Source organism: Drosophila nasuta, chromosome X, assembly GCF_023558535.2.
Source record: "Drosophila nasuta strain 15112-1781.00 chromosome X, ASM2355853v1, whole genome shotgun sequence".
Classification (NCBI taxonomy): Eukaryota; Metazoa; Arthropoda; class Insecta; order Diptera; family Drosophilidae; genus Drosophila; species Drosophila nasuta.
Genome location: NC_083459.1, coordinates 11,136,371 through 11,163,146, shown reverse-complemented (window position 1 = coordinate 11,163,146; position 26,776 = coordinate 11,136,371). Strand labels below are relative to the sequence as shown.

At 45.0% G+C, this 26,776-nt stretch overlaps 4 protein-coding genes across 6 annotated transcripts in view; 2 read left to right on the top strand and 2 right to left on the bottom strand.

The window, feature by feature from the left end:
* LOC132796486 (netrin-A) overlaps positions 1 to 7,874 on the top strand; it is a 61,325-nt gene extending 53,451 nt beyond the window's left edge. The window contains exons 3-7 of one of the 2 annotated variants that reach the window (XM_060807667.1): positions 639 to 788; positions 1,965 to 2,117; positions 5,895 to 5,960; positions 6,035 to 6,380; positions 7,103 to 7,874. In XM_060807667.1, coding sequence (XP_060663650.1) covers positions 639 to 788; positions 1,965 to 2,117; positions 5,895 to 5,960; positions 6,035 to 6,380; positions 7,103 to 7,244 — 857 coding nt within the window. In that variant the 3' untranslated portion in view covers positions 7,245 to 7,874. Of the gene's footprint in view, positions 1 to 638; positions 789 to 1,964; positions 2,122 to 5,894; positions 5,961 to 6,034; positions 6,381 to 7,102 lie in introns of both variants that reach the window. The other variant, XM_060807668.1, reaches the window with a different exon arrangement.
* A 427-nt stretch (positions 7,875 to 8,301) lies between these two features.
* LOC132795638 (DNA topoisomerase 2-binding protein 1) lies at positions 8,302 to 13,379 on the top strand. Its single transcript, XM_060806495.1, is given in 3 exon segments — positions 8,302 to 10,967; positions 10,970 to 11,067; positions 11,069 to 13,379. Coding segments are annotated over 3 exon segments (4,203 nt in total). The 5' UTR covers positions 8,302 to 8,525; the 3' UTR covers positions 12,732 to 13,379.
* A 267-nt stretch (positions 13,380 to 13,646) lies between these two features.
* LOC132795639 (uncharacterized) lies at positions 13,647 to 14,256 on the bottom strand. Its single transcript, XM_060806496.1, has one exon. It carries the CDS (start codon positions 14,138 to 14,140, stop codon positions 13,736 to 13,738), a length of 405 nt encoding a protein of 134 aa, XP_060662479.1. The 5' UTR covers positions 14,141 to 14,256; the 3' UTR covers positions 13,647 to 13,735.
* A 549-nt stretch (positions 14,257 to 14,805) lies between these two features.
* LOC132795210 (receptor-mediated endocytosis protein 6 homolog) lies at positions 14,806 to 26,695 on the bottom strand. Of its 2 annotated transcripts, none has more exons than XM_060805797.1 (7): positions 26,496 to 26,695; positions 23,863 to 24,029; positions 23,606 to 23,752; positions 18,057 to 21,961; positions 15,899 to 16,735; positions 15,733 to 15,829; positions 14,806 to 15,648 (listed from the first exon to the last, which is right to left on the bottom strand). In XM_060805797.1, exons 2-7 carry the CDS (start codon positions 24,010 to 24,012, stop codon positions 15,508 to 15,510), a joined length of 5,277 nt encoding a protein of 1,758 aa, XP_060661780.1. In that variant the 5' UTR covers positions 24,013 to 24,029; positions 26,496 to 26,695; the 3' UTR covers positions 14,806 to 15,507. The 2 variants fall into 2 exon arrangements, with proteins under 2 accessions (XP_060661780.1, XP_060661781.1); XM_060805798.1 differs by lacking the exon at positions 26,496 to 26,695 and adding an exon at positions 26,168 to 26,277.
* Between the last annotated feature and the right edge of the window lie 81 nt (positions 26,696 to 26,776).

Here is a 26,776-nt window from a genome sequence, read left to right as displayed (position 1 = left end):
AAAAGCAAAGTGGATGGCCAAGTAAAAGTCTGCCGCAAGGGGCAAGCAGATTCGCACTTTCATTTGCAATTAACCGTGTGGCATCCACCGCAGACTCGCTGCAGTCGCGACCCGGCATTTAACTGGCAGCGTGCACTCAATTTGGCATCCCGACAGTGGCTAATGGGAATGAATGCCGCTGTTGGTCAGCAAGGGGTCCGTCTGTCTGTCTGTCCGTTCGGCCTCTGTTATCTGTTAATGCATATTTCCACGGCTCATAAACGTGCAGTCCAGAAGAGAGCGAAAGAGAGAGAGAGAGAGAGACCGAAAAAGTCGATGAAAAGGAAAACTTGAAAGTAACTTAAAGTAAAATTCAAGTAGCTTCCATGGCCACAACGCCATCTTGGTCAATACTCGCATGTGTGTGTGTTGGTGTGTGTGTGTGTGCTCAATCTCGAATGCATTTGCGATTGGGAAGAAGAGGAGAAAAAGGCTTTGAAGTGCGTCCAGCTCAATTAAGCACTCAACGCTGCTGCTGCTGCAACAGCGGCAACTTTTGTATCTCTGCTGAAATGTATCTTTATCTGTATATATGCGTATCTTTCAACTGTTTCTGTATCTGTTCTGTTCTGTTCTTTTCCCATTTTCCCCCCTTACAGCCTGCGACTGCCATCCGATCGGCTCATCTGGCAAAATCTGCAACAACACAAGCGGTCAATGTCCATGCAAGGACGGCGTCACCGGATTGACCTGCAATCGCTGCGCCCGCGGCTACCAACAAAGTCGCTCCCACATTGCGCCCTGCATCAGTAAGTCGTTCTTTCACTTCTCATTCACCATATCTACATAAGTAATACGAACTAAGTATTGAGTAACCTACAATTAAAAAGTAAATGCCGGAAAATAATTTAAAGTGTTAATATTTATGATTTCACAGTAGATTAAACAGGAAAAACACTGTTTATTCATTTAAATCTGCTTTTATTCATCAATATAACCTTTTTAAAAAGCAATACCAACATTCGAAATCTCACAAGATTTTTCTTGTGTTTTCAAAAGCTCATCCATTCCAGCAAAACATAATTCGATTGCTCAATTGGCCTTAATGCTAAGGTTAAGGCTTCTTATTGCAATGCACTATGGGCAAAAAGTCCCGAATTGCGGCATTTTTACCATTTTTTAAGATAGAAACATGAAACTTTGTACATATACCTAAAAAATAAAGATAGAATTTCGGATTTTTTCTTTTTTCAATTGGACCACGCCTTCCTTCCCGCCCACCTTACCATGAGGTTATAATTTTCGATTTTTTTTAAGTATTCTAATTCAAAAAATAAAGTCAATTTAATGATACCGAACACAAAAAAAATGTAAAAATGCCGCACTTTGCATCTTTTTGCTCATAGTGCAATGTTAAGAGTCTTAAGTTAAGACTTCGCTTCGCAGGTCGTAAGCACGGTTGTCTTAAGGCTCGACTTAAGACTAAACTTAAAACATTTCAAATAATTTATGAAACAAATTTAATTAAGTAATAAACTATTTTAAAGCTTTTATTATTATTAAATTATTATAATGTACATTCTTAAGTTCCCATAAAATAATAATCTAGCCATAATAAAATAAAACTGAAAGATGAACAAGGAGTAAATTCGATAATTCGATAAAAATTGCATAATCGAATAGATTTAGTAAATTTAACGATGCTTACACAACACTACTTTCGATGCTAGTCGATAACTTATCGATTTATGTTTTTGCAGAGCAACCGCCGCGCATGTTTATTATTATAATACTATAATGTATATTCTTAACTTCCCTTAAAATAATAATCTAGCCATAATAAAATAAAACTGAAAGATGAACAAGGAGTAAATTCGATAATTCGATAAAAAATGAATAATCGAATAGATTTAGTAGATTTAACGATGCTTACACAACACTACTCTCGATGCTCGTCGATAACTTATCGATTTATGTTTTTGCAGAGCAACCGCCGCGCATGATCAACATGCTGGATACGCAGAATACGGCGCCGGAGCCAAGTGAGTCCAATGGAGCTGTCGGAGGCGTGGACAGAGATCGAGGCGCCTCATCGGCGGCCGCCCAATCGCAGTATTATCGCACCGAGGGCGGCAGGGGTAAGTAAGTGTTCCCTCTCTCTCTCTCTCTCACTCACTCTCACTCTCTGTTGAAGTCTGTGTGTTAACCGCTTGTGCATGTTGTTGTTGTTGTTGTTGCGGCCGCTTTTACTAACTATTCCAGACGGCAAACTTTTGCCGCGTCGCTTCTCTCGCTTTGTAATCCTTTCAAATGGGTGAGAAAACACAAATCCGCTAAAGTGCAGTCGGTTGTCGGTTGTTGGTTAAGCGGCGGAGCCTCAAAAGAAGACAACGGACACCGCGAAGCGAAGCGAGAGGGCTGCTAGGGCGTGGGCGTCGACGTGGGCGTGGTCGTGTTGAAGTGGGCGGCACAGCACTTAACAGTTAGCGCAAATGCTTGCATGCAACTTTTAGTTACAGTTGCCGGGCGTGCGAGGGAGACGGGGAGTGTTTGAAGCGTAGAAACTGCAGCGCAACAAGCAAACAGAATGCGCCACAACGGCATAAATCATGCTAAAGCCGCCCGCCAGCCAAACCAGGCAACCAAGAACCACAACCCTCGTCTCCCTTCTCCTCCTCCTTCTGCACCTTCTCCTCCCATCCCCATCATGTTAAGTTGCTATTGCGGCGCCCTAAGGTGGCGCGTGCTCAAGTAAAAAGCAAAGCAAACTTTGCACAAAGTGGCAAAGCGAATGGCGAGCAGCAAATAGAAAGCAACTAACAGCGACAGCAACAGTAACAACAACAACAACAGCAAGTTGCTACGCAAATGTATTAAAAAGTTTCTTTATTTAATTTGTTCATGAATGAGCAGCGCCAACAATAACAGCAACAACAATGAGCTTTTAAGCGGCACTGCAAAATGTCCACGCTGCCTGTTGCCGTCGCTAATTGCTCCCAACTATTTATTTGCAATGGCTAGAGGGAGACGGCAACGTCTGACTGATGACAAATTGCCATAAAAAGCTACACTTGCAAATTGCGCTAACAAAGCTTTCTGTTCTTCGATCTTAAGCAAAGCTTTCAAGCAAGTGAAGCTTGATCTGTGCAAGAGTAAAAGCTTTCATTCCTTTTAGTTCTTGGTACATTTACATACATACATACTTGTATTGCACATATATGCATATTACGCAGTAAATTCAACTTGAGCGAGAGTTGAAAAAGAAAGTTGCAATCTGAAAACTGTTAAATGTAAACGGCTAAAAAGGAACTGTGACAACTTTGACTAAACTAAACTGAATGCTCGCTGAACGCAAATTGGGCAACCATCCAGAAGAGCATCCATCATCAAATGCAAATGGGGGATTCTCAGTCAAAGTGCCTTCAACTACTCAGTGTCGTCTTGCTTTCGCGCACACACACACATACACGTGTACACCTATGTGTAGCTATCTCGCTCTGGTTGCTGCTTAAAAAGGCAGTCAGTTAAATGTATTTGTCAATGGCAAAGAAAAGCGCAAAGTTGATGCCGAGCGAGAAACGCAAGTTGAAGTTGAAGTTGAAGTTGACGTTGATGTTGGGAAGTTGAAGTTTGCACGCTTGTAACCAAGAAGCGCACTAAAAAGCTGGTCAGCTCTCCCTTTCGCTCTCGCTCTCACACACAAACATATTCGCCCGCAGGCACAAACACACAGACACACACACACACACACACATAAGCGAACGCAAAAGTTGGTCCTTGCTTTCAAGTCATAGTGTTAGTTGTGGCATGGGGGATAGAGCGAGATGGCGAGACGAACGGAGAGCAGAGCAAAGCGGTAGAAATTTGATGAGGTGGGGAGAGGGGGAAGGGAATTAGAGGTCTGGAACGAGACTGCTCGACATGAATATTAATTATGAATTTATAATTTGATAATCTTATTAAATTAATTTGAAATTCTGTCGAGTTTGAGTTAATTTAAAGTTAGTGCCTGTCACACACACACACACTCATACACACACACATTTACTCACGCACTCAACGCCCCCTATCGACCTTGGTGCGTATCTGATTTTGCATACGAAATTTAATGACATGTTAATGTAATGCACAATTAAATGATTAACGAGTCACTTTGAATTGATTGCAGTCGAGATACATAGAGAGAGAATAGCGACAGCGACACAATCTCACCTACATATTGCACAGGCTAGAGACAAAGGGGCGTGGCCACTGCACTTTAGCGTAAGGGCCGCAAATAGCTGCGATAAATATCGCTAGGCCACTTAACGGCAACTAACGGCAAAGCCCTGCTCCCCTCTCCCCGCTCCCCGCTCCCCCTCCTCTCACGCTCTTTCAAAGTGATTCACATAAAATACCAAAATGCAAGCGACAGCCTCGAAATGTTGGCGCACCCTCTCCAATTTTAGAAATTCCCCGCTCCCCCACCCCACCGCTTTCACTTTTGCATTATAGATCGATGAATCGATCGCGATCGCCCCGATCGCAGTGCCTCATATAAAACAATGTTTATGCGTCCAATTGTGTCACGTTCGGTTTGCTGCCGTCTCTGACATTGGCAGCAGTTGCAAGTAGCCAACTGCAACTGCAACTGCCACAGCAGAGTGTCACATTTCTTTACTCAGCTTGCGAATATCCTGTGTTGAAGTCTGAAGCAGAATGTTAGAATGCGTTGCTTTAAATTCAAAGTTCATCTTTTATTTCAATTTATATATAAAAAAAAGTTCAGTACTTGATCTAAATTTTCTGATTTGAACTTATTGAAAATTATATACTGGATATAAAACAGTAAAGTTTTCTTCATATTTTTCACTCAAGATTTAAAACATTTTGTTAATTACGAACTTAATTTACTGAAAAATTTGTGTAGGGTCTAAAATAGTCGAAACATGTGAAATGTTTTTTATATTTCAATCTAAATTTTTTAAAATTTTATGTCATTCTCATTAGAAATAATCATTTCATCAACTGAACTTTAAATTTATTTTGTCAATTAAATTTGCTGAACTTAAGTTTTCAGTTTAAGGCTCTCAAATTGCATTAAAGTCAAGAATGTATCCTTCTTTTCAAAAGCTAGCATACCCAATAAGAATAATTAATACAGGGTATAGCAGCAATTGCTGCTGAAACAACAAACGTTGCAGTTAGCATTGTTGCAATCAGAGAAACAACATCAAAATGCTTTGGCTAATTTTAGTTTACAATAGCAGGAGGCCCCACTGTAAGGAGGGGGATGAAGGGGATGTTGAGAGGGGAGTTGGAGGATGACAGCTTTAATGTAATGCCGATCGCGTCTTAATGCTTATATTATTGTTGCTGCAGCAGCAACAGCAGCAGCGTCTGTTGCAGTCGCAGTCGCTGTTGTTGTTGTTGTTGTTGTTGTTGTTGCTGTTGTTGCTGTTGTTCGACACGCTAATTGGCATTGGCCATAAAGACATAAATTTTGCAATTAAATTGTAAACACAAACACAAGAAAACGAACATGCACGCATTCATCCAGTTACGACTAAGGGAAAAGGCGTGGGCGTCAGTGTGGGCGTGGCAGCAAGTCGAAGGTCTGCCAGAGATCAATAAATAAACCGAAGTTGCAACAGCTCAACCATCGGCCAAATTGAATTTCAAATGCAACGCGGAGGGCGTGGCAAAAATCTATTATGCATTTGGCTAACATGATCATCAAATGAATATTCCTGCAAACTTTGGCAACTCTAGCACAGACGATCGCTGAGATCTGGCTGTTCAAAGAGACGGACAGACAGACAGACAGACGGGTAGACGGATGTTGGATGTTTGTGCTTTTATGTGCTTGTTAATTACACTGTCGCATTAATCACTTATTAATCTCCCTCTCTGTCGTTTGCTTTCTCTCTTTGCAGAATGCGAAAAATGCAAAATAAGCACCAAAAGGTTAAACCTCAACAAATTCTGCAAAAGAGATTACGGTAAGTCCTTAAGCTCCTCTCTTTCTCTCTCTCTCTGGATATATTCTTACCTTCTTCTCTTGCGACACTCGCAGCAATAATGGCCAAAGTGATTGGCAGAGATACGAGCAGCGAGGCAGCCAGCAACGAGCGTCGACACGCCATGGATCCGGACGCGGACTACGAAATGGATCAGCAGCCGGACAGGGCAGGACAAGTGCGATCTGGGAGCAGCGGAATGAGCGGGAGCAGCGCGTCCGATTATCAAAGCAGCGACAGCGAAACGGCGCGCTTCGATCTCCAAATTCAGGCGGTCTTCAAGCGCAGCAGAGCCAGCAGCGTCTATGGAATGCCGAATACAATGCTCAAACGGGGTCCTATGACCTGGATCATACCGATTAAGAATTTGGAATGTCGCTGTCCCAGGATTAAAGTCAACAGGTAACTTTGACACTCGGTGTACTTTATTTAAAATATCTACTTAAGTTGCAGCAATTCAAATAAGGAATTCTACATGGTCAAATTTATCTTAGTTCATAGATAAAATAGTATTTCCAGACATACTGACTCTCTTTGATGTAATCTGTATTCTACATGTTGAAATAGGAGTATAGACTTTAGATCTATCTGAGTTCATAGATAAAATTGTATTTCCAGACATACTGACTCTCTTTGATGTAATTTGTATACACAATAGTTTATTCTAGAAATATCGTAACTCATAAATAGTATGAAAAGCCTTTAGACCTTACTTGTCTTTGAAATCTGTGATCACAGTGATCTAATGGTAAATTGGTAAGAGTCTTAAATACTTAGCCTGAAGATCCCTGGCTTAACTCTTGAATATAACAACGATCTAATTTATTTTCTTCTTTTTACTGAGCTCTAACTTCGTCTTTGGAATATTTGTTTTCAATGATATTCTCATTACACATTTCATACACATTTTGATTTAAGTGCAGTCAAGAGTCAAACCACTTAGCATGTATTTCAACCAGTGCTTAGCTACTTCAAGAGCTACTTAAGGCTTTCGAGCAATGTTTTTTTTTAGTTTTTTGCATCTTATAATATACAATTATTACTTATTTATTATAAAGCTTATAAATTAATGTGCTTATTATTATTATATTAATTTCGATATCTCTCTCTCGGATGTTTTACAGATCGTATTTGATTCTGGGGCGAGATTCGGAAGCGCCGCCTGGTTACTTGGGAATTGGACCGCGTTCGATAGTTATCGAGTGGAAGGACGATTGGTATCGACGCATGAAGCGCTTTCAACGCAGAGCACGCACTTGTGCGTAGACATGCCGTCCTGCTCACACACACACACACACACACACACACACACATAGCGGCCATCTCTGTCTCTGCTTTGATGTCAATTTAATTATCGTACATTAAAATATACTATTATTTTTTTTTTTGTAATTGCTTAACGTATTTTGTAGTCTCTAGAGCTTAAGTTAAGAACCAAAATCAAATCAAATCAAAGCATAACAACACACACTATAAATAGCGTTTAGTTTTTATTTGACTAACAGCTGCATTTAATACGACGATTTTATTTTCGCTTAGCACTCGTAAGGTATTTAATTTATTTAATTAACGCGTATCTTTAATTGTTATTTCGACTATCAGTGGAACGAAAGTATCAATATGATTTGTATTATTTTTGTACAATAAGAAGTCCAGTCTGCATACATAAATATTCTATTCTATCTATTATTAACTGTATTACAAGCAATGAACAATAACTACACACAAGAGCAGCAATTAGCGCATTAAGCATCAATAATTATACTACTTAAATACGAAATACCTATGCAAGCAACTTCAATCCAAATTGGCACTTGAATGTGTAAACAACGCAATCTTGAATAATGCTTACACGTAACGCATGCAACTGAAATAAATAGATATTGTACAGTGAAACCCACAAAATTCTGTGTTTTATTTCAATCGAAACGGATAAGAGCGTATTTTAAAATTACGCGCCAAACGGCAGTTGGCTGTTACTCAAATGCAGCGTTGCCACATGGTCAAACAAGTTTGACGTTGCCACCTCGACGGCATTGCCATTTCCGAAATTCAAATCGGTAACTAACAAAGAAATGTTTGTTGACTGCAACTTATTGTTGTAGCACCGAAATAAATTACAATTTAAATTGTTAGCCATTGCAAACTTAACGGTCAGTTAATCTAAAAAAACACTATTTGAAAGTGGAGGTCCATCGATGAGTAAACGTTTAAAAAAGAATTGAAAGTCATAGCAGGTAGACTTTAATAAAAACATAAGTTGGCTGCTTAATTTCAACTACAAGGCAAATAAATAAAAATACAAGTGGCAAGAGCTAATAATTTAAATTTGTTGCGCCGTATATCAATGCAAAAGTGGTCTCAAGTTTCCATAGAAAAGTGTGCCCAACAGCGAGTGTGATATATCTCGTTAGTATATTCGCATCATTGCAAACTGCGGTCACACACGAACTGCAACAACACAGGAGACGCGCCAAAAAACCGGAGTATTTTGCCACAGCCACAAAAACAGAATAGTACCAACACCCTAAGGATCAATAATTAAGGATGAGCACAAGTCTGGATGCAACGATATGCGCATATTTTGTAGACAACACGACCAGCGACGGCGACAACGCTGTTGCCGAACAATTTGCCGAAGCTTTGCGCTTGATGCGCGATCAATTGGCGGACACGCAAATCCGGGAAATTCGTCCAAGCGAGGGATTCCCTTTGATTGCCGGCGGCGGCTTGACCAAACAGGATGTCTTTGTCATCGCACGCTTTGAGGGCGATTTCTTCGAGCAGCTGCAAACCACAAAGGCACTCATCCTCGGGCCACCCTGCATCATCGATTGCTTGACGAGATGCACTCCAGTTCCGCTGGGCACCAGTCCCATCTACAGCACCGCGATGCGTGATCTGCAGATCTCTGCGAGTGGCGTGAGCACTCGCGAGAAGGACGAACTCAAGAAGCTTATCCATTGGATGGGCGGACACTATTTCCAGAACTTTGGCCGCAACATCACGCACCTCATCTCGAACACCATCAAGTCGAATAAGTACGAGCATGCCACGCTCAATGGCGTCGCAGTGATGCATGTGGATTGGGTGCAGCGCGTCTGGGAGCGTCACATCAGCGCCCAAGATCCGCAGTTCGAGAAATATCGTCTGCCCACGTTCTTTGGCGCCAACATCACGTGCAGCGGTCTGGAGGCGTCGCGCAAGGATGCCGTCATGCGACTGGTCAACGAGAATGGCGGCAACTATCATCGCGCCTTTCGCTCCCAGCAGGTGGACATTGTGATCACAGAGCAATCGAAGACGGACTCGGAAAAGTACAAGGCGGCGCTGCGCTTCAAGAAGGACATCCTGCTGCCGGAGTGGATCTTCGAGAGCGCCGCCCGTGGCTACGCACTGCCCACCAAACAGTACGAGGTGCGTCCCCGCAAGCAGATGTCCACGCCCACCAAACAGCGATCGGGTGAGGTGAACCAGACGTCCGACCAGCTGCCGGATCTGTCCTGCATCAGTTTTATGTCTAACGCCGCCGGGCGACGCATGTGCAGCGACAACACGACGCTCAACGAGACGCAGACCAGCAACTCGGGAGGATCAGGAGTATCAGGAGTTGCCTCTGAGGCTGGCGGCGCCGGTTCGGCAGCCAAGCAGCTGCTCAAGCAAGCAACCTCACAGCACGCGCAGCAGGTGAACTACCAGCAGACGCTCGCCGAGATCTGTCCGCGCCAGGCGAAGCAGGCGGGCAGCTTCCTCGACGGTTGCTGCGTCTATTTGAGCGGCTTTCGGACCGCCGAGCGGGAGAAGCTACATCGCGTGCTCAACACTGGCGGCGCCACTCGCTACGACGATCCGCACGAGGGACTCACGCACATCATCGTCGGCCAGCTGGACATGACCGCCTATCGCCAGTGGCAGGCGGACGGACTGCTCGCCGCCTGCCAGGTAGTGCAGCTGGAGTGGTTGCGCGAGAGCATCCGGCTGGCGAGGATTGCCAGCGAGCTGCCGCATCGTGTCGCGCTGCCGGATGCTGCGGGCGTCGAGCCGACGATCGCCTCGCCGGGCAGCAAGCGGACGCTGCGTTCCATGAATCACAGCTTCAAGCAGCCGTCGACGATGGCGCCCATCAAGAAGAAGCTCTTCGAGCTGCCCGCCGAGGAGGCGGAGCCGGAGTTGGAGCCATCGCTGCTGACACAGTATGCGGCCGATCAGGAGCCAGCGATGCCGTTGCCCGCCGCCTGTTCCACGCAGCTCAACAACACCGTGACGCCAGCTGTGCCCTCAGCTCCTGCTCCTCTTCCAGCTGTGGCGCTGCCCGATCTCAGCGCCAGCACGCTCTCCATTGACTTTGACAAGCTGGACTATCTGCAGGGCGCCACCGTCTATGTGCATCCGACGAGCTTCAGCAGCGAGCTCTACGATCAAATGGTCAGCGAATGCCAGGCGGCGCAGGGATGCCTCGTCTCCGCCAGCTACACGGATCCCGTTGACTTTGCCATCGTCAGCTTCGAGCAGCTGCTCGATGTGAGCACGCTGCCGGTGCGGTGGCGTCACCTGGTCACCGAACTCTATCTCGAGTCCTGCATGAAGCAGAACAAGCTCCTCCAGCCCCTCGAGTATTACCATCAGCCGGTGCCGCAGCAGGCGAAGGCCAACACGCTGGCGGGCATGACCATTGTGGTGTCGATCTATGCGGGTCTCGAGCGGGATTTCATCAATGCGCTGGCGGAGCTGCAGGGCGGCAGTCTGAACAAAGCGTTCGTGAAGAAAGAGCGTCCGTTGCTGGTGTGCTCCAGTGCCGAGGGCTCCAAGTACGAGGGTGCCTTGAAGTGGGGCTATCCGGTGGTCACGGCCCAGTGGCTGCTGCACTGCGCCCAGCGTGGCGAGAAGCTTCCCTTTGCCGGCTACCTGGTGGGCACGAGTGCCGCCGAGTTTCCCGCCTCACCGCGGCTCAGGGAGAGCAACAAGCAGTTGCCTCCGCCGCCGCAGGAGCCGCAACAGCTGCAGCAGCAGCAGACACCGCTCTCGCATCGCAGCAGCAGCAAGCAGCAGGAACAGTTGCAGCCGGAACCGCCGCAGCAGCAGGAGAACCAAGTGACGCCGCTGCGCAATCCACGCATCTCGGAGCTTGTCACGGGTCTCGCCAGCACACGACGTCGCTCCAGCTCCGGAGACGTCTCGCCGCAGACGCCGCTGCAACGTGCGGGGGCAGGAACGGGCGCGTGCAACTTTGAGTTCCTCGAGCAGGTGGCCCAGCGTCTGGACACGAGCCAAGCACGTGACTGCGTGCGTCAGATCATACGCGAGATGCGCGAGAATCAAACACCCGAACTGGAACGGATCCGACGACAGGCGTGCACGCCGGTGAATCGTCGTCAAGCGGCCGCACAGCATCCCGCACCGGGGATACCAGACTTTTGTCTCACCCCGGAGTTCCAGCAGCGCATGGCCGATGACTTCGAGCGGCGCTGGCGTCTGCCCAAGCAGCAGCTGAAGCCGGACACGCCGATTGCGGTGATACGACAGCGTGTGATGCGCATCACCTGCGAGACCCTGGGCATCGAGTACACATCGGGGGAGGAGGAGGACCAGCAGCAGCAGCAGCAGTCGGTACAGGTACAGAAGCCATCCACACCCACAGGCAGAACTCTGTTCCAGGCTAGGAAGACAGCGACTCCAACTGCAACTCCAACTCTAAAAGCAGCAACTGCAACGCCAAAGCGAAGAACAGCGTCGCCCGCCTCGCCCTTTGTGCCCAACACGCAGCCGCAAGACGAGCAGCCGAGCAGCAACAGCTGCGCCACAATCAACTTTGACAAGATCAGCTTCGAGGAGTCGAGTGCGGACAATATGTCCGAGCTGAGACAGATCACCGACTACCTCAAGAGCCGCGAGTCGCGTCGCTCGAGCCTCAAGCGCGATCACGATGGCCAAGCGCGCAGCCAGGCGCAATTTGTGCAGCCCTTCGAGTCCGAGGGATTCGCGCTGGGCACCAACAGCGAGGACATGGTCGACTGGCGCGATCCCGTCGACTTCAATGGCGACCAACGACGCTCCGAAAGCGGCATCGGCGCCAGCACCTCGCCCCGCATGCAGCACCAAGGAACACCGCCGTGCTTCAGCATCTCGAGCAGCGACGACGACGAGCGACGACAGCAGCTGATCGAACGCATTCGCGGATTGGGCGGCACTGTGTGCCAGAATCTGGTCAACTATGATCCGGAGTGTACGCATCTGTTGTGCGAGCGTCCCAATCGCGGCGAGAAGCTGCTCGGTTGCATGGCAGCCGGCAAATGGATTCTCACCATTCAATACATCGAGCAGTGCCATGCGAAGGGCGTCTTCCTCGACGAATCGCTCTGCGAATGGGGCAATCCCAAGGCACTCAACTTGCCACCGCTGACGCCCGAGGAGCAACCCATTGCGGTGGCAGCGCATCGCTGGCGTCTCGATGGTGGCGGCGCATTTCGCGACCAGCGCGTCATCCTCAGTCTGCAGGAGCGGAGCTTGGCCGCCATTCGGAATGTGCTGCGTGCCGGAGGCGCATGCATTCTGGAGCCCCAATTGCCACTTGGATCGGATGACGTGGCCGCCGGTGCCACGCATTGTTTTGTCGACGTGAAGAAGGCGCCGCTGGCTGCCGCGGATCTCGAGTATCTGCAGCAACATGGTGTTCGCATCATGTCACAAATGTGGATCAACAGCTATTTGATGGGCGGACGCGATGCCAACCTGGAGAAGTATGTGCTGCGTTAAAAGCCAGCTGGAGGAGGATTCCCAATCATCCAATCACCCAATCCACTCTTCAATTTTTTTTGTAGATTTATATATTCTTGTTAAATTTGATCACTTTATGTTTTTGTAGTAAGTTCTGCTTCGATCGGAGCCGACGAAAGTCTGAGTCCCAATTAGTTGTAAGACGGCAATTAAATATTTGTTTAACTATTTTCACACAAATCACAACAATCGATGTATTATCAATTGCACATAAGCGCATCTAAGATAATTGCATTGCATATATAGATTATTGCAGTTCGATTATTGTATTATTTTTAAGGCACCACAATTGTGCAGTTAGGCGCAAAGCAGCTCAGCATAACTTTTAAGCAATCTACATATATCTACGTATTTGTTTAATTGCACATTGCAGATAAGTGCATATCGAAGAGCGTGTGCAGTACTCTTATGTATTAGCATAAACACATTTTGTTTGAAGTTAAGTAAAATTGAGATGTCATTAACTGCAGCTACACACTTAATTGCACATCTTAACTAATTGCATTTACATATTAAAAATATTGCTTATGAGATTATTGCAATATGTTGAAGGTTATCACATTTCATTGTTTTATAAGAAAACAAGTAATATCAAGTAAATATTGGTCGATCTTTGCGATTTAAACATATTTTTGTTTTACTTTTTCTGTTTGCATTCAATTGCATATCGGTAGTTCATTATGTTCATTCATTATAAACTAGACATATTATTTACTATACATCTTTTAATTGTATATGTTGTATATCCAAGATTTCTAATTTATTTGGCATAAATCGTTGATTGTATATAAAATGGACCTGAAAGAATGAAATTAGATTGCCACAAGATGATTCTGTACGAAATTATTTTACATACTATATGTACTACTATATCTTTTGACCCAAATTAAACAATTTGTTTTCTTTTAAACCCGAAAACATAAGAAAGCGTTATTTAATGCACCCCGAATAATGCCGAAAATACAAAGTGAATTGAAGAGTTATCAAAAATCCAGATCATCATTGTCATTGTCGCTGCCAGCGTCCAAGTCAAAGTCAGCGGGAAATAATTCCGGCAGCTCTTTGGGTAGATCGATGTGACGTCGGCAATTCGGACAGTTCGAGGCGCGAATAAGCCAGGCACGAAGACAAATCTTGTGGAACCAATGATCACAGGCAAGACGCTGAAGATCGGCCAGAATTGTGTCGCCTTCCGTGATGGACTCAATGCAAATGCTGCACACGGTACCCGGCTCCAATCGACAGAAGGCCTCCATCAGGGACCAATTGTTCTGCATTTGCCTCAGTTGTCGCCATGAGAAAATTGTGTGGATCAATAGCAGCAAGACGATCACAGACATTGTGTAGATCACCGGCAAGTTCATCTCAGAATTCATTATTTGCTGCATGGTTGTTCTTAATGGATGATTGATGGAATTTTGCCTCGATTTATTTTTGATATTGTTGAAGTGATTCGGTTGCGAAGCAAATTTGAAATGAGGAAACTATTCTAGCTGTATGTCTACGTAAAATAGAGACTACCTATACACAGGGTTCCTGAGATGGATTCATACTTAAATTGGGGAACCTTAAATATGCATATCCGATTGAAAAATAAAAATATTAGTAATAATAATAGTAATAGTAATAATAATAGTAATAGTAATAGTAATAGTAATAGTAATAGTAATAGTAATAGTAATAGTAATAGTAATAGTAATAGTAATAGTAATAGTAATAGTAATAGTAATAGTAATAGTAATAGTAATAGTAATAGTAATAGTAATAGTAATAGTAATAGTAATAGTAATAGTAATAGTAATAGTAATAGTAATAGTAATAGTAATAGTAATAGTAATAGTAATAGTAATAGTAATAGTAATAGTAATAGTAATAGTAATAGTAATAGTAATAGTAATAGTAATAGTAAAAGTAAAAGTAATAGAGTAATATTAGTAGTAATAATGATAGCAATAGTCATAGAGTAATATTAATAGTAATAATAATCATTTTAATAATAATAATAGTAATAATAATAACAATAATGCTAAGCATTTAAAAAACAGTTGCGTTCTTGAATTTCGTTTTATTTGTTGTGTTACACAATAAGGAATATTAAGTTGATTTTCATGTTCATGTTCCATGCATGCTTATGTTTACTTCTAAATATATATATATATATATATATATACTATATGGTATACATATGTGTATATGAATATGTCTGTGTATGCATAGTACCTACTAAGTATAGTACGAGTATACAAATATAATAATGCAGGCATCGAAAAATAGTTAAGACAGTTCTTAGCAACTATCGTAAATAGCGAATTTCCAAATTCTCATATTTTATTTCTTGTTGTAGCCGCCTTTGATTTGCTTGGTGTATATATACACATATATACTACATATCGTGTTATATGCATTAAACACAACGTGATACATGAACTGAGCATATACAAATATATATATGTAATGTATATATACAAATATAGAGATATCGGTAGAATTATATTTTATACAAATTAAGGTAGAAATATCAAAGCGTGCCTGTGCAGCGAAGCTTGGCCCAAAAAAACGAAAACAACTGACTCTGAACATCAAGTTGAACGCACAAAAAAAAACGAGGAATTGGGACAAATACAATAAAACAGAACTCGATGCAATATACTTAGGACACTAAATAAATTTAAAGATATAACAACAATTGGGTCAGCCAGCTTCGCTGCAGCAAGTTGGCAAGCGCCGCAAAACAACAACAAAAGCATCATCATCATTAATCCAGGTAGTCCATGGTCTTGATGAACTTCACAACCGAACCGAAGAGCGTCCAATAGAACTCATCCTCGCCGTCCAGCCGCTTGCCGAGAAAGCAGCTGATGTACTCCACTGTCGAGAGCAGATACGGAGGATTTGCCTGCTCGAAGAGACAGAGAGAGAGAGAAAGAAGAGTGTCGTTAGCAAGGAGCGAAGCAGAGGGAGAGAGTGCTGTAAATAATACCATAATGACTACGTAGATGAGCACGGGGAGGACATCGTCTGCCGCTGGGACGCGACCACTTGACATGCGCAGCAAACTCATGATGCTCGAGATGCAGCTGCAACGGAGAAGAAGAAGAAGTTTACTACAGTTATACGAAATAGTTAAATGCATTCAACACACTCACTTGATGATGCAGTGCAGCTTCTCGCGCGGCGTCTTGTACGCAGCCATGTGGCACAGTTGCTGCTGGGCAAAGGTCCACGGCGCCTCGCCCAAATACTCCTGGGCAATGCAGAGGGCGGGATGCGCCGGATGGACGAAACGCTGCAGCTTGCCAATGTGCGCCGCAAGCACTTCGTCGCGCGAGACATCCGCATCCTCGTTGGGGAACATCACCTGCTCGTACATCTGCTCGAGCAGCAGACGTTCGATGGCATCGCGTGCCGCCTCGCGTTGGAACTCATCCTGCAACCCGCCATCGCGCAACTCCTCGAGCAGTCCCTCGACAAACTCCTCGATCAGCTCCACTCGCTCGTCGCTGACGCTGAGCAGGGCAAACTCCGCTTGGAAAGCCTGCAGCTTGTTCTGCTGTCGCCCCAGATACAAGCGCACCAACGACTGCAGCATGCAACGCTGACAGCTACGCGCCTCGCCACGTAATCGCTTCTCCAGCTGATCCAGTTGCTCGGAGCGCAGCAACAGCTGCTGGCGATGTACCAGCAAATACTGCAGATAGCTCTTGCGCCGCTCCAGATCGTGCTGCAGCTCCAGCAAGAGCTGCGCATGCTGCGGCCGCTCCAGCTGGCCGAGGCAACGCATCGCCTCGGCCACATGCGAGATCTGCGGCAGCCGCTGCAGGCTGATGCACTGCGCCAGCTGAATCTGCAGATACGTCTGCAGCGGCGTCGCCTCCAGCGGCTTCAGCGTCGTCTGCCGGAAGTCGCCGCTGTGTAGATCCGTCTTCGAGAGCACCGTGCGCAGCTTCTGTTTCACGCTGCTGAACACAACGCCGGGCAATTGGCTGCAGCACAAAGAAAGAGATGGAGATTAGAGTGAGACAGAGTTGGGTTGAATAGAAGTGGTCACAAAATAAATAGACAGAGAGAGAGAGCAAGTTGTGGAGGAAGTAAAGCAACTCTTTCTTACAGCATAGCATATCTTTGATTTTATTCCTCATTAATAAAATTTAAGCACAATGAAAGATATGGAGATTGGAGTGAAACAGAGTTGAGTTGAATAGAAGTGGTCATAAAATAAAAAGACAGAGAGAGAGAGCAAGTTGTGAAGGAATAAAGCATCTCTTTCCTATAGAGAAACAGCCTATCTTCGATTTGAATCCTCATTATTATAGTTGTAAATAAATAATAATCGAATACTGCTTTCAACTTTGTCTTCTATTTGACATTTTGATAAATAGATTTGTATTTGTTATATAAAAGCAGACAGATATAGAGGAAGTGGAGCATATCTTTCTTATATGTAAAGAGACTGCATTGCAAAACTTATATTTAAATCCTCTTTAAATAGAGTTCTATACTATGAAAGTTTTCAACTTCACACATTTATCTTTGTCTTCTATTTGATTGACTTTCAGTATGGTTAAGAAAGATGACTTATTGACTTGATGATTGAGATCATCTAACTTAATAATGCAAATACAATATTAACAAATACAATATGGTTTTCCATGATAGAGAAAGATAGGAAGTTGAGAAAATATTAAACATTCTCTGCTAACTATTTTTAAATTTAAATTTTGGTATTTATACGTCTAACATTGTCTTCTTCGTATATTTGTTAAGTATTCTAATATTGAATTGGGATTATTGTGAGAACTGCAATAATCACAAATGGAATATGGATAATTCGATGGTCAACAAAAGTAGCATGTGACACTATTTACAGGAACTGTTTTACGATACAATTTTGAAATTCATTAATTTTTGTTTTCTCGTACGAATTCATAATTGTAGAAGTTATTTCAGAGATTCTGCTTTGGCAGGCAATCTGGTATATTTTAAATATTCAATATCGATATACTAAATACAGTTTACAGTATATTTTTGTGTTATATTTTTAGTGTATTTGTATTGGAAATGGATAGCGGATATGTCGCAGTCGAGCACACTCAACTGTAGCTTTCCTACTCGACTTCATTGTCGCTAGAGTATTCAACAAATGCATTATTATTATTTACAACAGTCTCAAGTTGATGATTTTTAACTAGCCTCTCAACTATACGGAATACAAGCAAAATTACAAGAAAGATTTCCTCTTTCAATGTAATTTCGATTACAAGAAAGATTTCCTATTTCAATGTGATTTCGATGAGGTTCGCTTACCCGCCATTGGTGACTTGTCCATGCGCCGTGCCTGATGCACTGTGAGCATGTCCATGACCAAGTCCGTGACTGTGCCCATGCCCATGCCCGTGACCATGGCCATGTCCGTTGCCCGTGGAGTCCGAGTTGGTGGCATCGCTGGAGCTGCTGACTTTGCGGCGATACTTGGCCAGAATATCCTCGCTGCTATCACAGTAATGGGAGTGCGAATGCGACGAGCGGGCGTCGGCGTGGTCAGCGGCAAAGTTGATACACGCGGCTGCGGCACTCGGATCGAAGCTAACGCTGCGATTTTGATCGTTGTGGATGCTCAATCGTTGATTCGCCGACGAAGTTGCTGCTGCAGCACCCGACGACGACGAGGATGAGGCTGACTTGTTGTTGTTGCTGCTGTTGCTGTTGTTGCGACGATTCTTAAAGATGCCCTGCTTCAGTTTATTGAGAATGCTGCCGCTCTGATCGCGTTGCTCCCGCTGCTGCTGCTGCTGCTGGCCACGATGCTTCTCCTTGTCCGCGCTGGCATCGAAGCTAATGCTCTTTGGTATGGCGCCGGTGGCTTTGCTCGGTTTACCCCCCGCCGCCGTCGTGACAGCCGGTGTGCTGCTGCTGGTGGTGGCATCCGCATCGTGCTGCAGCTGCAACTGTTGCGTTTGGGCGCACAGCAACTGCAGCTCCTGCTGCTTGTCATCATCGGTCTTCGGTCGCTCATCGGTCGCGTGCATCGTAATGCCTTGCAGCATGATCTCGTGGTTCTCGTAGTTTAAGCTCTGATGTCGTCGCGCCGATTCGCTGCCCGCCAATATCCCGTTGCGTCGTCCATCGATGCCCGCCGTGCGCTGTTCCATGGAGATGCGACGATGCTCGACTCCATGACCAAGGGAGGGACGTGAATGCACTTGCTGCTGCTGATGCTGTCGAGGATGCTGCTGCTCGTCGCCAAACTTATCGAGCAGCTGCTGCACCAATCCAGGCGGCTCATCCTTGTCCTCGCTGTAGTCACTGAAATCGATCAGATCTCGCTGCTGTTGCTGCTGCTGTTGTTTCTTCTTCTTGTGGTGATGATGATGATGATGATGGTGATGCGAGGACAACGATTGCTGTTTGCTGCTCGACTGCGGCTCCTCGAGATTGAGGCTCTGATTCGATATGCTGCTCTCGGCGGACGTCTGGCGACGCATACAAGCCGTGCCCATGAGCGGAGTGCTCTTCCTGCCCTCGGCTGCACTGCATTTGTACTGCTGCTGGAAGCTGCTGTCGCCACTGTCGCCACCCAAGCCATGATAGCTGGTGCGCACCGAGCTGCGGGCCAGCGACGATGCCGCCTGATAGTGATGCGCATCGTCATACGAATTGACCGCATCAAAGAATGCCGAATCCTCTTGGCTACGCTCGCTGGCACTCGCATTTCCGTTGCCATCGCCATCGCCATCCCCATCGCCGTCAGGATCGGCACCATCGCCATCGCCGCTGCTGCCGGGCGTCTGTTCGCCATCGTCGAGGACCACAGCGAGCGCAAGCGGGGCTGCCGTATCTGACTTGGCTGTTATGCTCACATTGTCGTCCGTATCGATCTCGGCCAGCTTCTCTGAGTCGCTGGCCAGCACATCGGTGCTCCAGTTCGATTCGGAGCGCTGATCCGAAGCGTCCAGGGCGGCGGGTGCCGCGGCACGTGCCAAAGCCTCCACCACAAAGTTGTTGTTGTCGCCGGGCAAGACAACAGCCGATGGTATCAATGGCGTCGAGAAGTTGCGCTCTCTCTCACGTTCTCGCTCCCGTTCACGTTCCCGCTCTCGCTCACGTTCGCGGCCACGCTGCTGCTCGCTGCTGGCGTCGAGCGTGTTCTCCGAGTCGCTGGCGAGCACATCCGTTGACCATGTGTCCGATATGATGCTCACGTTCTCGTCGCCCTCGAATTTCTTCAGCTCAAACTTGCAGAACTTGTCCTCAATATCGGAGCGCACCTTGGACAACAGCATGTTCTGCATCTGTGGCGTCGGACGCGGCACATGATGCGCCAGATCACCGGCAGCTCCATCGCCGTCCGTCACTTGCGACGAGGGCGTATCGCGGCCACTGATGTTGGGCGTGCCACGGCCCGAGACATTGGCCGAGACCATGTCGGAGAGATTGTCGTCGTTCTCGGCATCGTGAACGTCGCGCTCCTGCTGCTCCTCGAGATCGAGCGAACTGGCCACCGAATGATTCACCGAGTGCGCCGCCTCGCTAATCGCCTCCAGATTGTCCGAGTTGCCAATGGAGGCATCATCGTGCGGTCGACGCATTGCCTCCAAGCTGCTCGCATCGTCCGCATTCGACGAAGGCGCCGCTGTGACGACGGCCACCGACGGCGCAATCTCCTGCCCAATGCAGTTCATCTTCAGCAGATCTTCCTCGGTGAGTGGCTTCAGTTTGCACTTGGCAGCCGCATTGTAAATGCTGAACATCAACACCGGTTCGTTGCCATCAACGGCATCCGCTTCAGGATTCGCTGTCGTGGCAGCCGCTGCTGCTGCTGTGGCGCCACACGAACTGAGGCTGGTGTTGCTGCCACTATGCGAGGAGGAGCATTGCTCCAAATCGCCATTCGCCGCCGCCGTCGTCGCTGCTCCGTTTGATGCTGCACTGCCGTTGCCAGTAGCAGACTCGTGACCATGGCTGGCATTCGAATTGGAATTGGCGTTGGAGTGAGAGTTGGAATTCGAAGTGCTGGTGAAGCTCATGCCCTTGGCCAGCTTCTTTTTGGTGGCCTTGCCCAGCCGCATCAGCCCTTTATTCGAACGCTTCGCGCCATTCGTTGTGCTCTTCTCCTCTGCAACTGTTTGCGACGGCGGCGGCATTGCGCTGGCATTGGAGACCACCGTCGCCTCCGTCTTGGGGATGCGCGAGAGAATCCGCTGCAGACGCTGTCGCTGCTCGGCGGACACTTCGTATTCAGCTCGAGGCGCCAGCAGGCGAAAGAAGTCGACGAAATGCTGCAGTTCACGCTGATTGATCGCCAGCTGGGCGCGCTCAAAGTCGCTCTGCTGCGGCAGTATGGCGACGACATCCTCGCCGGTTTGACCCACCAGCAGCATCTCCATGAGGTGGGCCAATTCGCTGGCCTCGTCGCTCAACGCCAGACGCTGTAGCAGCTGCACAATCTGATTGAGATTGTGGCGCATCTGTTCGCTCACATTGACATCGATGATGCCCACCAGATCGGCGCTAACGATCGCCGGGCAAATGAAGTGCGTGAACACCAGATCCGACAACAGTTGGCGTATCTCGTGATCGCTGTGCCGTTGCGTCTGTCGCAGCTGCTGGCCCAGCGTCTGCAGCAGCCAACGCAGCGAGCTGGGAAACAGCGACCAGCTCTGCTGTAAACTCCGCACAAATGCCTGAGCATGGGCGTGCAGCTTGCCCAGCGTCTCGGCATGGAATCGGACCACATTCCGCTGATAGTTGGCGCTCGTCTCGTCCTCGCCAAAGCGTCGCTGCCGTTCACGGGCCGTGAAGCTCTGCAACAGCTTGTGGGGATCGACATCGAGCAGCGCCTCGTGCTCGCTCAGCACAGCCATCAGCGGAGCGTGCAACGCGGCTGTAAGAAAGATCCGAGCCGAGAAGAGCGACTCCACAAGACGCTGATAGAGACGGGCGAATGCGCTGCCATTGGTCCGCAGCAATCGTCGCGGCTGCTCGCTGCTCAGCAGCTGCATCTCGATCAGTTCGCGCAGCAACTTGAGCAGCAGCTCCACATCCTTTGTGTTGATCGCATTCCCATACAGTCCGGTCGCAATTGTGTGCACAATCTGCTCCAGCTGCGACGGCGACACCAGCGACAGACGATCCGCTGTCGCCAGCGACATGGCCAGCAAATACGGTGTGTTGTACAGGTAGTTGAACAGATCCTCATAGGCCAGGGCATGCTGCAATCAAAGGATGTCACATCAATTAGTAATACTCTAGAAAATTTGTGCTTTCATTTCGGTAATTTACATTCATTTATTAGACACAGTCCATAAATAGAACACAAAAATTATACTAAGGATCGCGGAATATAACATATTTTAGAAATAAATAAAACATATGCTATATGTATACATTGGTACATAGAAATTATGATAATACTAGTAGAAAAAATCCTAAATTGATCATATTATTAATAATAATACTAAAGAACTACAAATCTACCATATATATAATGATATATAGAATTTATGATAATATTAGTAATAAAAAATTGCATATTGTAGAAATAAATATAAAGAAATAGAAATTCAACATAGCAGGAAAACATATCGACGCATCTATGAAGAACAATAAAATTTACCCTATAGATAACATCAAGAACCTAATTTTAAACGTCGTTAAAATTCCTAAATAGTTTCATTTCACTATCTATTGATAGATAATTAAATGTTTTGCCGTTAAACTAATAATTATCAAATTTTCAAAAGAACTCTAGATAAATTGTTATCACGAACTTAAGTTTGTAGCAAAGTGTTTTAAGTGTATAGTTCTTGTTGAATGTCTTCTGCATGTTTGCTTATCAAGTTGTGGCAAAGACAAGATAATCTTCCACAGATAAAAGAAAGAAGATACAATCATATAAATCTCACACAGACATTGGAAAGCAAATGACTTATTGACATTTTGAATTAAATGGTAAATGGGGTTAATTGAAGATAAGCCTAGCACTCAATCGATAACATTATAAGTCAATTACACTTGTTCAATTCGATATAGAAATTGCAATTAAGTTGGGGATTATTAAATACAAGTTTATAGTAGATTTATGTTTAGGGTTAGAATAGATTGAAATCTGAATTTGCGATTAACTTTACTTTGATAAAAGTTGAAACCTAAATCAGCTAAAGCAAACTGCAATTCGATATAGCATAGAACTTGCAAAGATCAATGTAAGGTGATCCATCAAATAATATGATTATAGGAGGTGAAACCACTGGCAGGCGGTCAATTGATCTTCGATAGAAATTGCAATTAAGTTGGGGATTATTAAATAAAAGTTTATAGTAGATTTATGTTTAGGGTTAGACTAGATTGAAATCTGAAAGTTGAAACCTAAATCAGCTAAAACAAACTGCAATTCGATATTGCATAGAACTTGCAAAGATCAATGTAAAGTGATCCATCAAATAATATGATTATAGGAGGTGAAACCACTGGAAGGCGGTCAATTGATCTTCGATTCGCGGTTCAGTCGTAAGTGACGCAGTAGTAAAAGGAGGAGGAAGAGCTAAAACTAATTTGCGTCTCGTATGATGCTCAACGAGTCGCATTTTATTTGATCTAAATAGTTTTCCGAATAGCCGCAACAACGTCAACGACAAGAGGAAGAAGAACAATGTCAATGTTCATTCCCTCTATTCACACATCGGAAATCGTTCTTTGTTGTCTGGATATGCAAGCATACAACTGATTATATATTTGTATATATGCTATACAAATATGTATATACGTAGTAAGTGCCTAATAAACGTTGTCGTTTAATGCAAGACCATAAGGGAAAGGGTAGAGGGTAGAGGGGAGAGCCTAAAGGGAGTACCAACCTCGTAGGGTAACACCTGCTTGGCATCCAGAAAGGGAGCGTTGTCGTAGGCGCTGGCACGGCGACAGCAGGCAAATGGATCGTGATCCGTTCTGGTTAAGAGCAGATCATGCAGATTCTGTCTTTGTTGGGCGCAGATGTACGCCAGCTAAACGAGAGAACAAGGGGAAACAAAGAGTCAATGAGTGAGCGAGCGAGTACGTGACATCGTTAATCAAAATGTTATGTGACAAGTCAGACTCAGACTCAGACTCAGACCTGTGTTATGGTTGCCGCATTCGTCTCCAAGGCTCCGGTGAGCTGTGCAAACGCCGCCTGTTCATGCTGGATGAAGAGTTGTTCCTGGCGCAGGGTTCGGGCCAGATCCATGATCTCCAGCAGATTGCCGGCAGCAGCTGTGGGCTCCATGCTGAAGCCGTAGCTGGCTGAAAGTCGATAAAAACATTTTGTGTATATTAGACTCATTCTTCTGCAACTCGAACTTAAGTTGGAGTCGAGACTCAAACCATAGCAAACATTTCAACCAATGCTTATCGAAGACACGAATCAGTTTAACATATGGCAATTAAACTTTCCACAATTCAATTACAATTCAATCTGTTTGCAGTATTCATTCACATATTTTGCATTTTGCATCAATATTGACAGCAAAACAAACAATTTAACCGTTTACATTCGTGCGAATCAAATAATTCAATGTTATGGATTTATTTGAATGCATTTTTAATAACGACTGCGAATTCCGATTCACAATTCTCAATTCATATTGAATTGCGGCGCAACGCGGAAATTGTGGCATCTGGACGGTGTGGCGGCGGCCGTGGCACAGTTGGGGTATAAATTTAATTGACTTGCAGCCAATTGGGGCAGAGTGATGACTACTCTAATACCCTGCACCCCAAATATGAGAAAAAGTCTGAATCTGTAATTTATTCCACAGCACATTCATTCATTTTACCAACATAAATTACACGAAATTTCTTTCTTAGAAGTTAACTTTCTTTATTGCCTTCAACTCGAGTTCGACATTATTTATACGACAATTAACGTGTGTTTGCTATGTGACAGACCCTGAGACTTTTACATTTATCTGATAAAAAGCTATATATATACTGTATACAGTACTCGATGATAAAAAAAAGAAACTATCACAGTGAAAGAAAGAATTACCGAACTTTATGGGACAGTCATAACTTGGATGATTAGTGACCCTTTGATATATGAGCGAAGTATTCGGTAGTGAGAATTGTGAGATCATAAATTATAGAAGCACAAAAACTGAGAATATACATTAGAAGTCAAAACTGAGAATAGTAGTATTTAATTTTAAGAGACATTTTAGTATCTTTCAATCTTATTATAATATTAAATAAATCGCTATATGGAAGCTGCACTGTACATGAAAAGTTTAGGAAATTGTTGGCATAGTTTCTGTGGATTACTCTGGGAACTTTCCATTTACAAAATTGAAAAACAACTGCCAACTGAGAATGATGATTGGAAATATTTAAACGCTTTCCCATGTAAATTTTCAGTGAATTGTCGAAAAGCTATTTCTATGAGTGTATTAGTGTAAACTTGTCTCTAAAGCTACCTTGCCATACAATCAAGCGTATATACATATTAACACACATGCAAGTGTGTGTGAGATGGAACTTTGTTATTGTTTTGAGTTAGGCTATCTTATCGATCCGATCAGTGTGGCCGTAAGTAGGATCGATTTCATGACTTAGAATTGTTTGCATATGTATTTGTTTGAATATGTATGTGTGTTGTAGATAAATGGTGTGACCAATTGTCTGGTATAGGGTTAGTCTGATGACTAGTTCCAAACTAGAAATACAAAGTGACAATTTCTGTGTTTTTGTGTGAGTGTGTGTGTGTGTGTGCATAAGGCGGAAAATGGCAAAAAAATTGAGGAATGTGCAAACAGCAAACAAAACAATACTGATTTGTTGCGCTCATTACACTCACACACACACACGCGCAAGTTCGCACAGCGTCACCAACGCACACACAAGTAGAGCGCGACATGGTGGGAGGGGGCGTTTAAATGTGCCAACAAAATGGGGGGTGGTGATCTCTCGCAGACACACATACTAACACTTCAGCGTTGTTGGTGTGTGTGTGTGTGAGTACTTAAATATTTGTTATTTCACGTACCATGCACTGAATATAACGGCGAATACGATACGAATCGTCAAATGAATGGAAATGCAATAGCAAAGATGATGGTGGCAAGACAAGGAAGGGGCGATGCCAATGCTGGTCAGAGAATGGGAGTGGAAGTGGAAGTGGGAGCGGGAACGTGAACGTGACAGCGACAGCCAATTATGTGGGCGCCTTCTGTTGGTGCGAGCGAGCGCGCAGATACTATGCGAAGGCCAAACGTTGATTTGTTGTTGATGCAAAGAAAGCCACCAGCACCAGCGACGACTTATGAATGAAAGCGACGCATTACAACAAATACAATCACAGTCATCGCAACGACGTCACAACAAACCACAAGCACGCACACTTTTGCATACATATATTGTTGTTTTGAATTGCAACACACACGCACATCGAATTTGTTTGGAACGTTGACGGCAGCGTTTAGTTGTGCATTAAATTTAATGCAGTAATTATTAATCAAGACAAGAGAGCATCCGCCTCAACAGTCGTCGATGGTAATAATAATACAACTGCTGTTGCTGTAGCTTTGTAGCGCGTGTGAAGCTGCGTCCCCAAAGTTGTGTGGGTTAGTTTGTTGCTGCTGCTGCTGCTGCACAATCACATGAACATGAACATGAACACGAACACAAACACAAATGCAAACACAGACACAAACACATGCACAAGCAGACGATATCTTTTCGACTGCGTCTGCTGCTTTCTTAGCTTTTGCTTACTTTTGGCTGCGCAATGCTTTTGTCCTTTAATATTTGCTTCACCTTTCTTTTTTTGTTTGGTTTGCAAGTCGTGAAGCAGGACGCAAAGCAAGTGTTCCAAATAAATCAAATGAACAGAGTACAATAGCAATAACACGCGTCTGTCAAACAAAAATAACAAAAACAATCAACTCATTACTTCTACGATTACATATACACTGAAATGAAAAATAAACTGAAACGCTTATCGATAACCCTCAATCAAAGCAACCCTGACTGTCAGTGTTGCGTTTCGTTAGTCA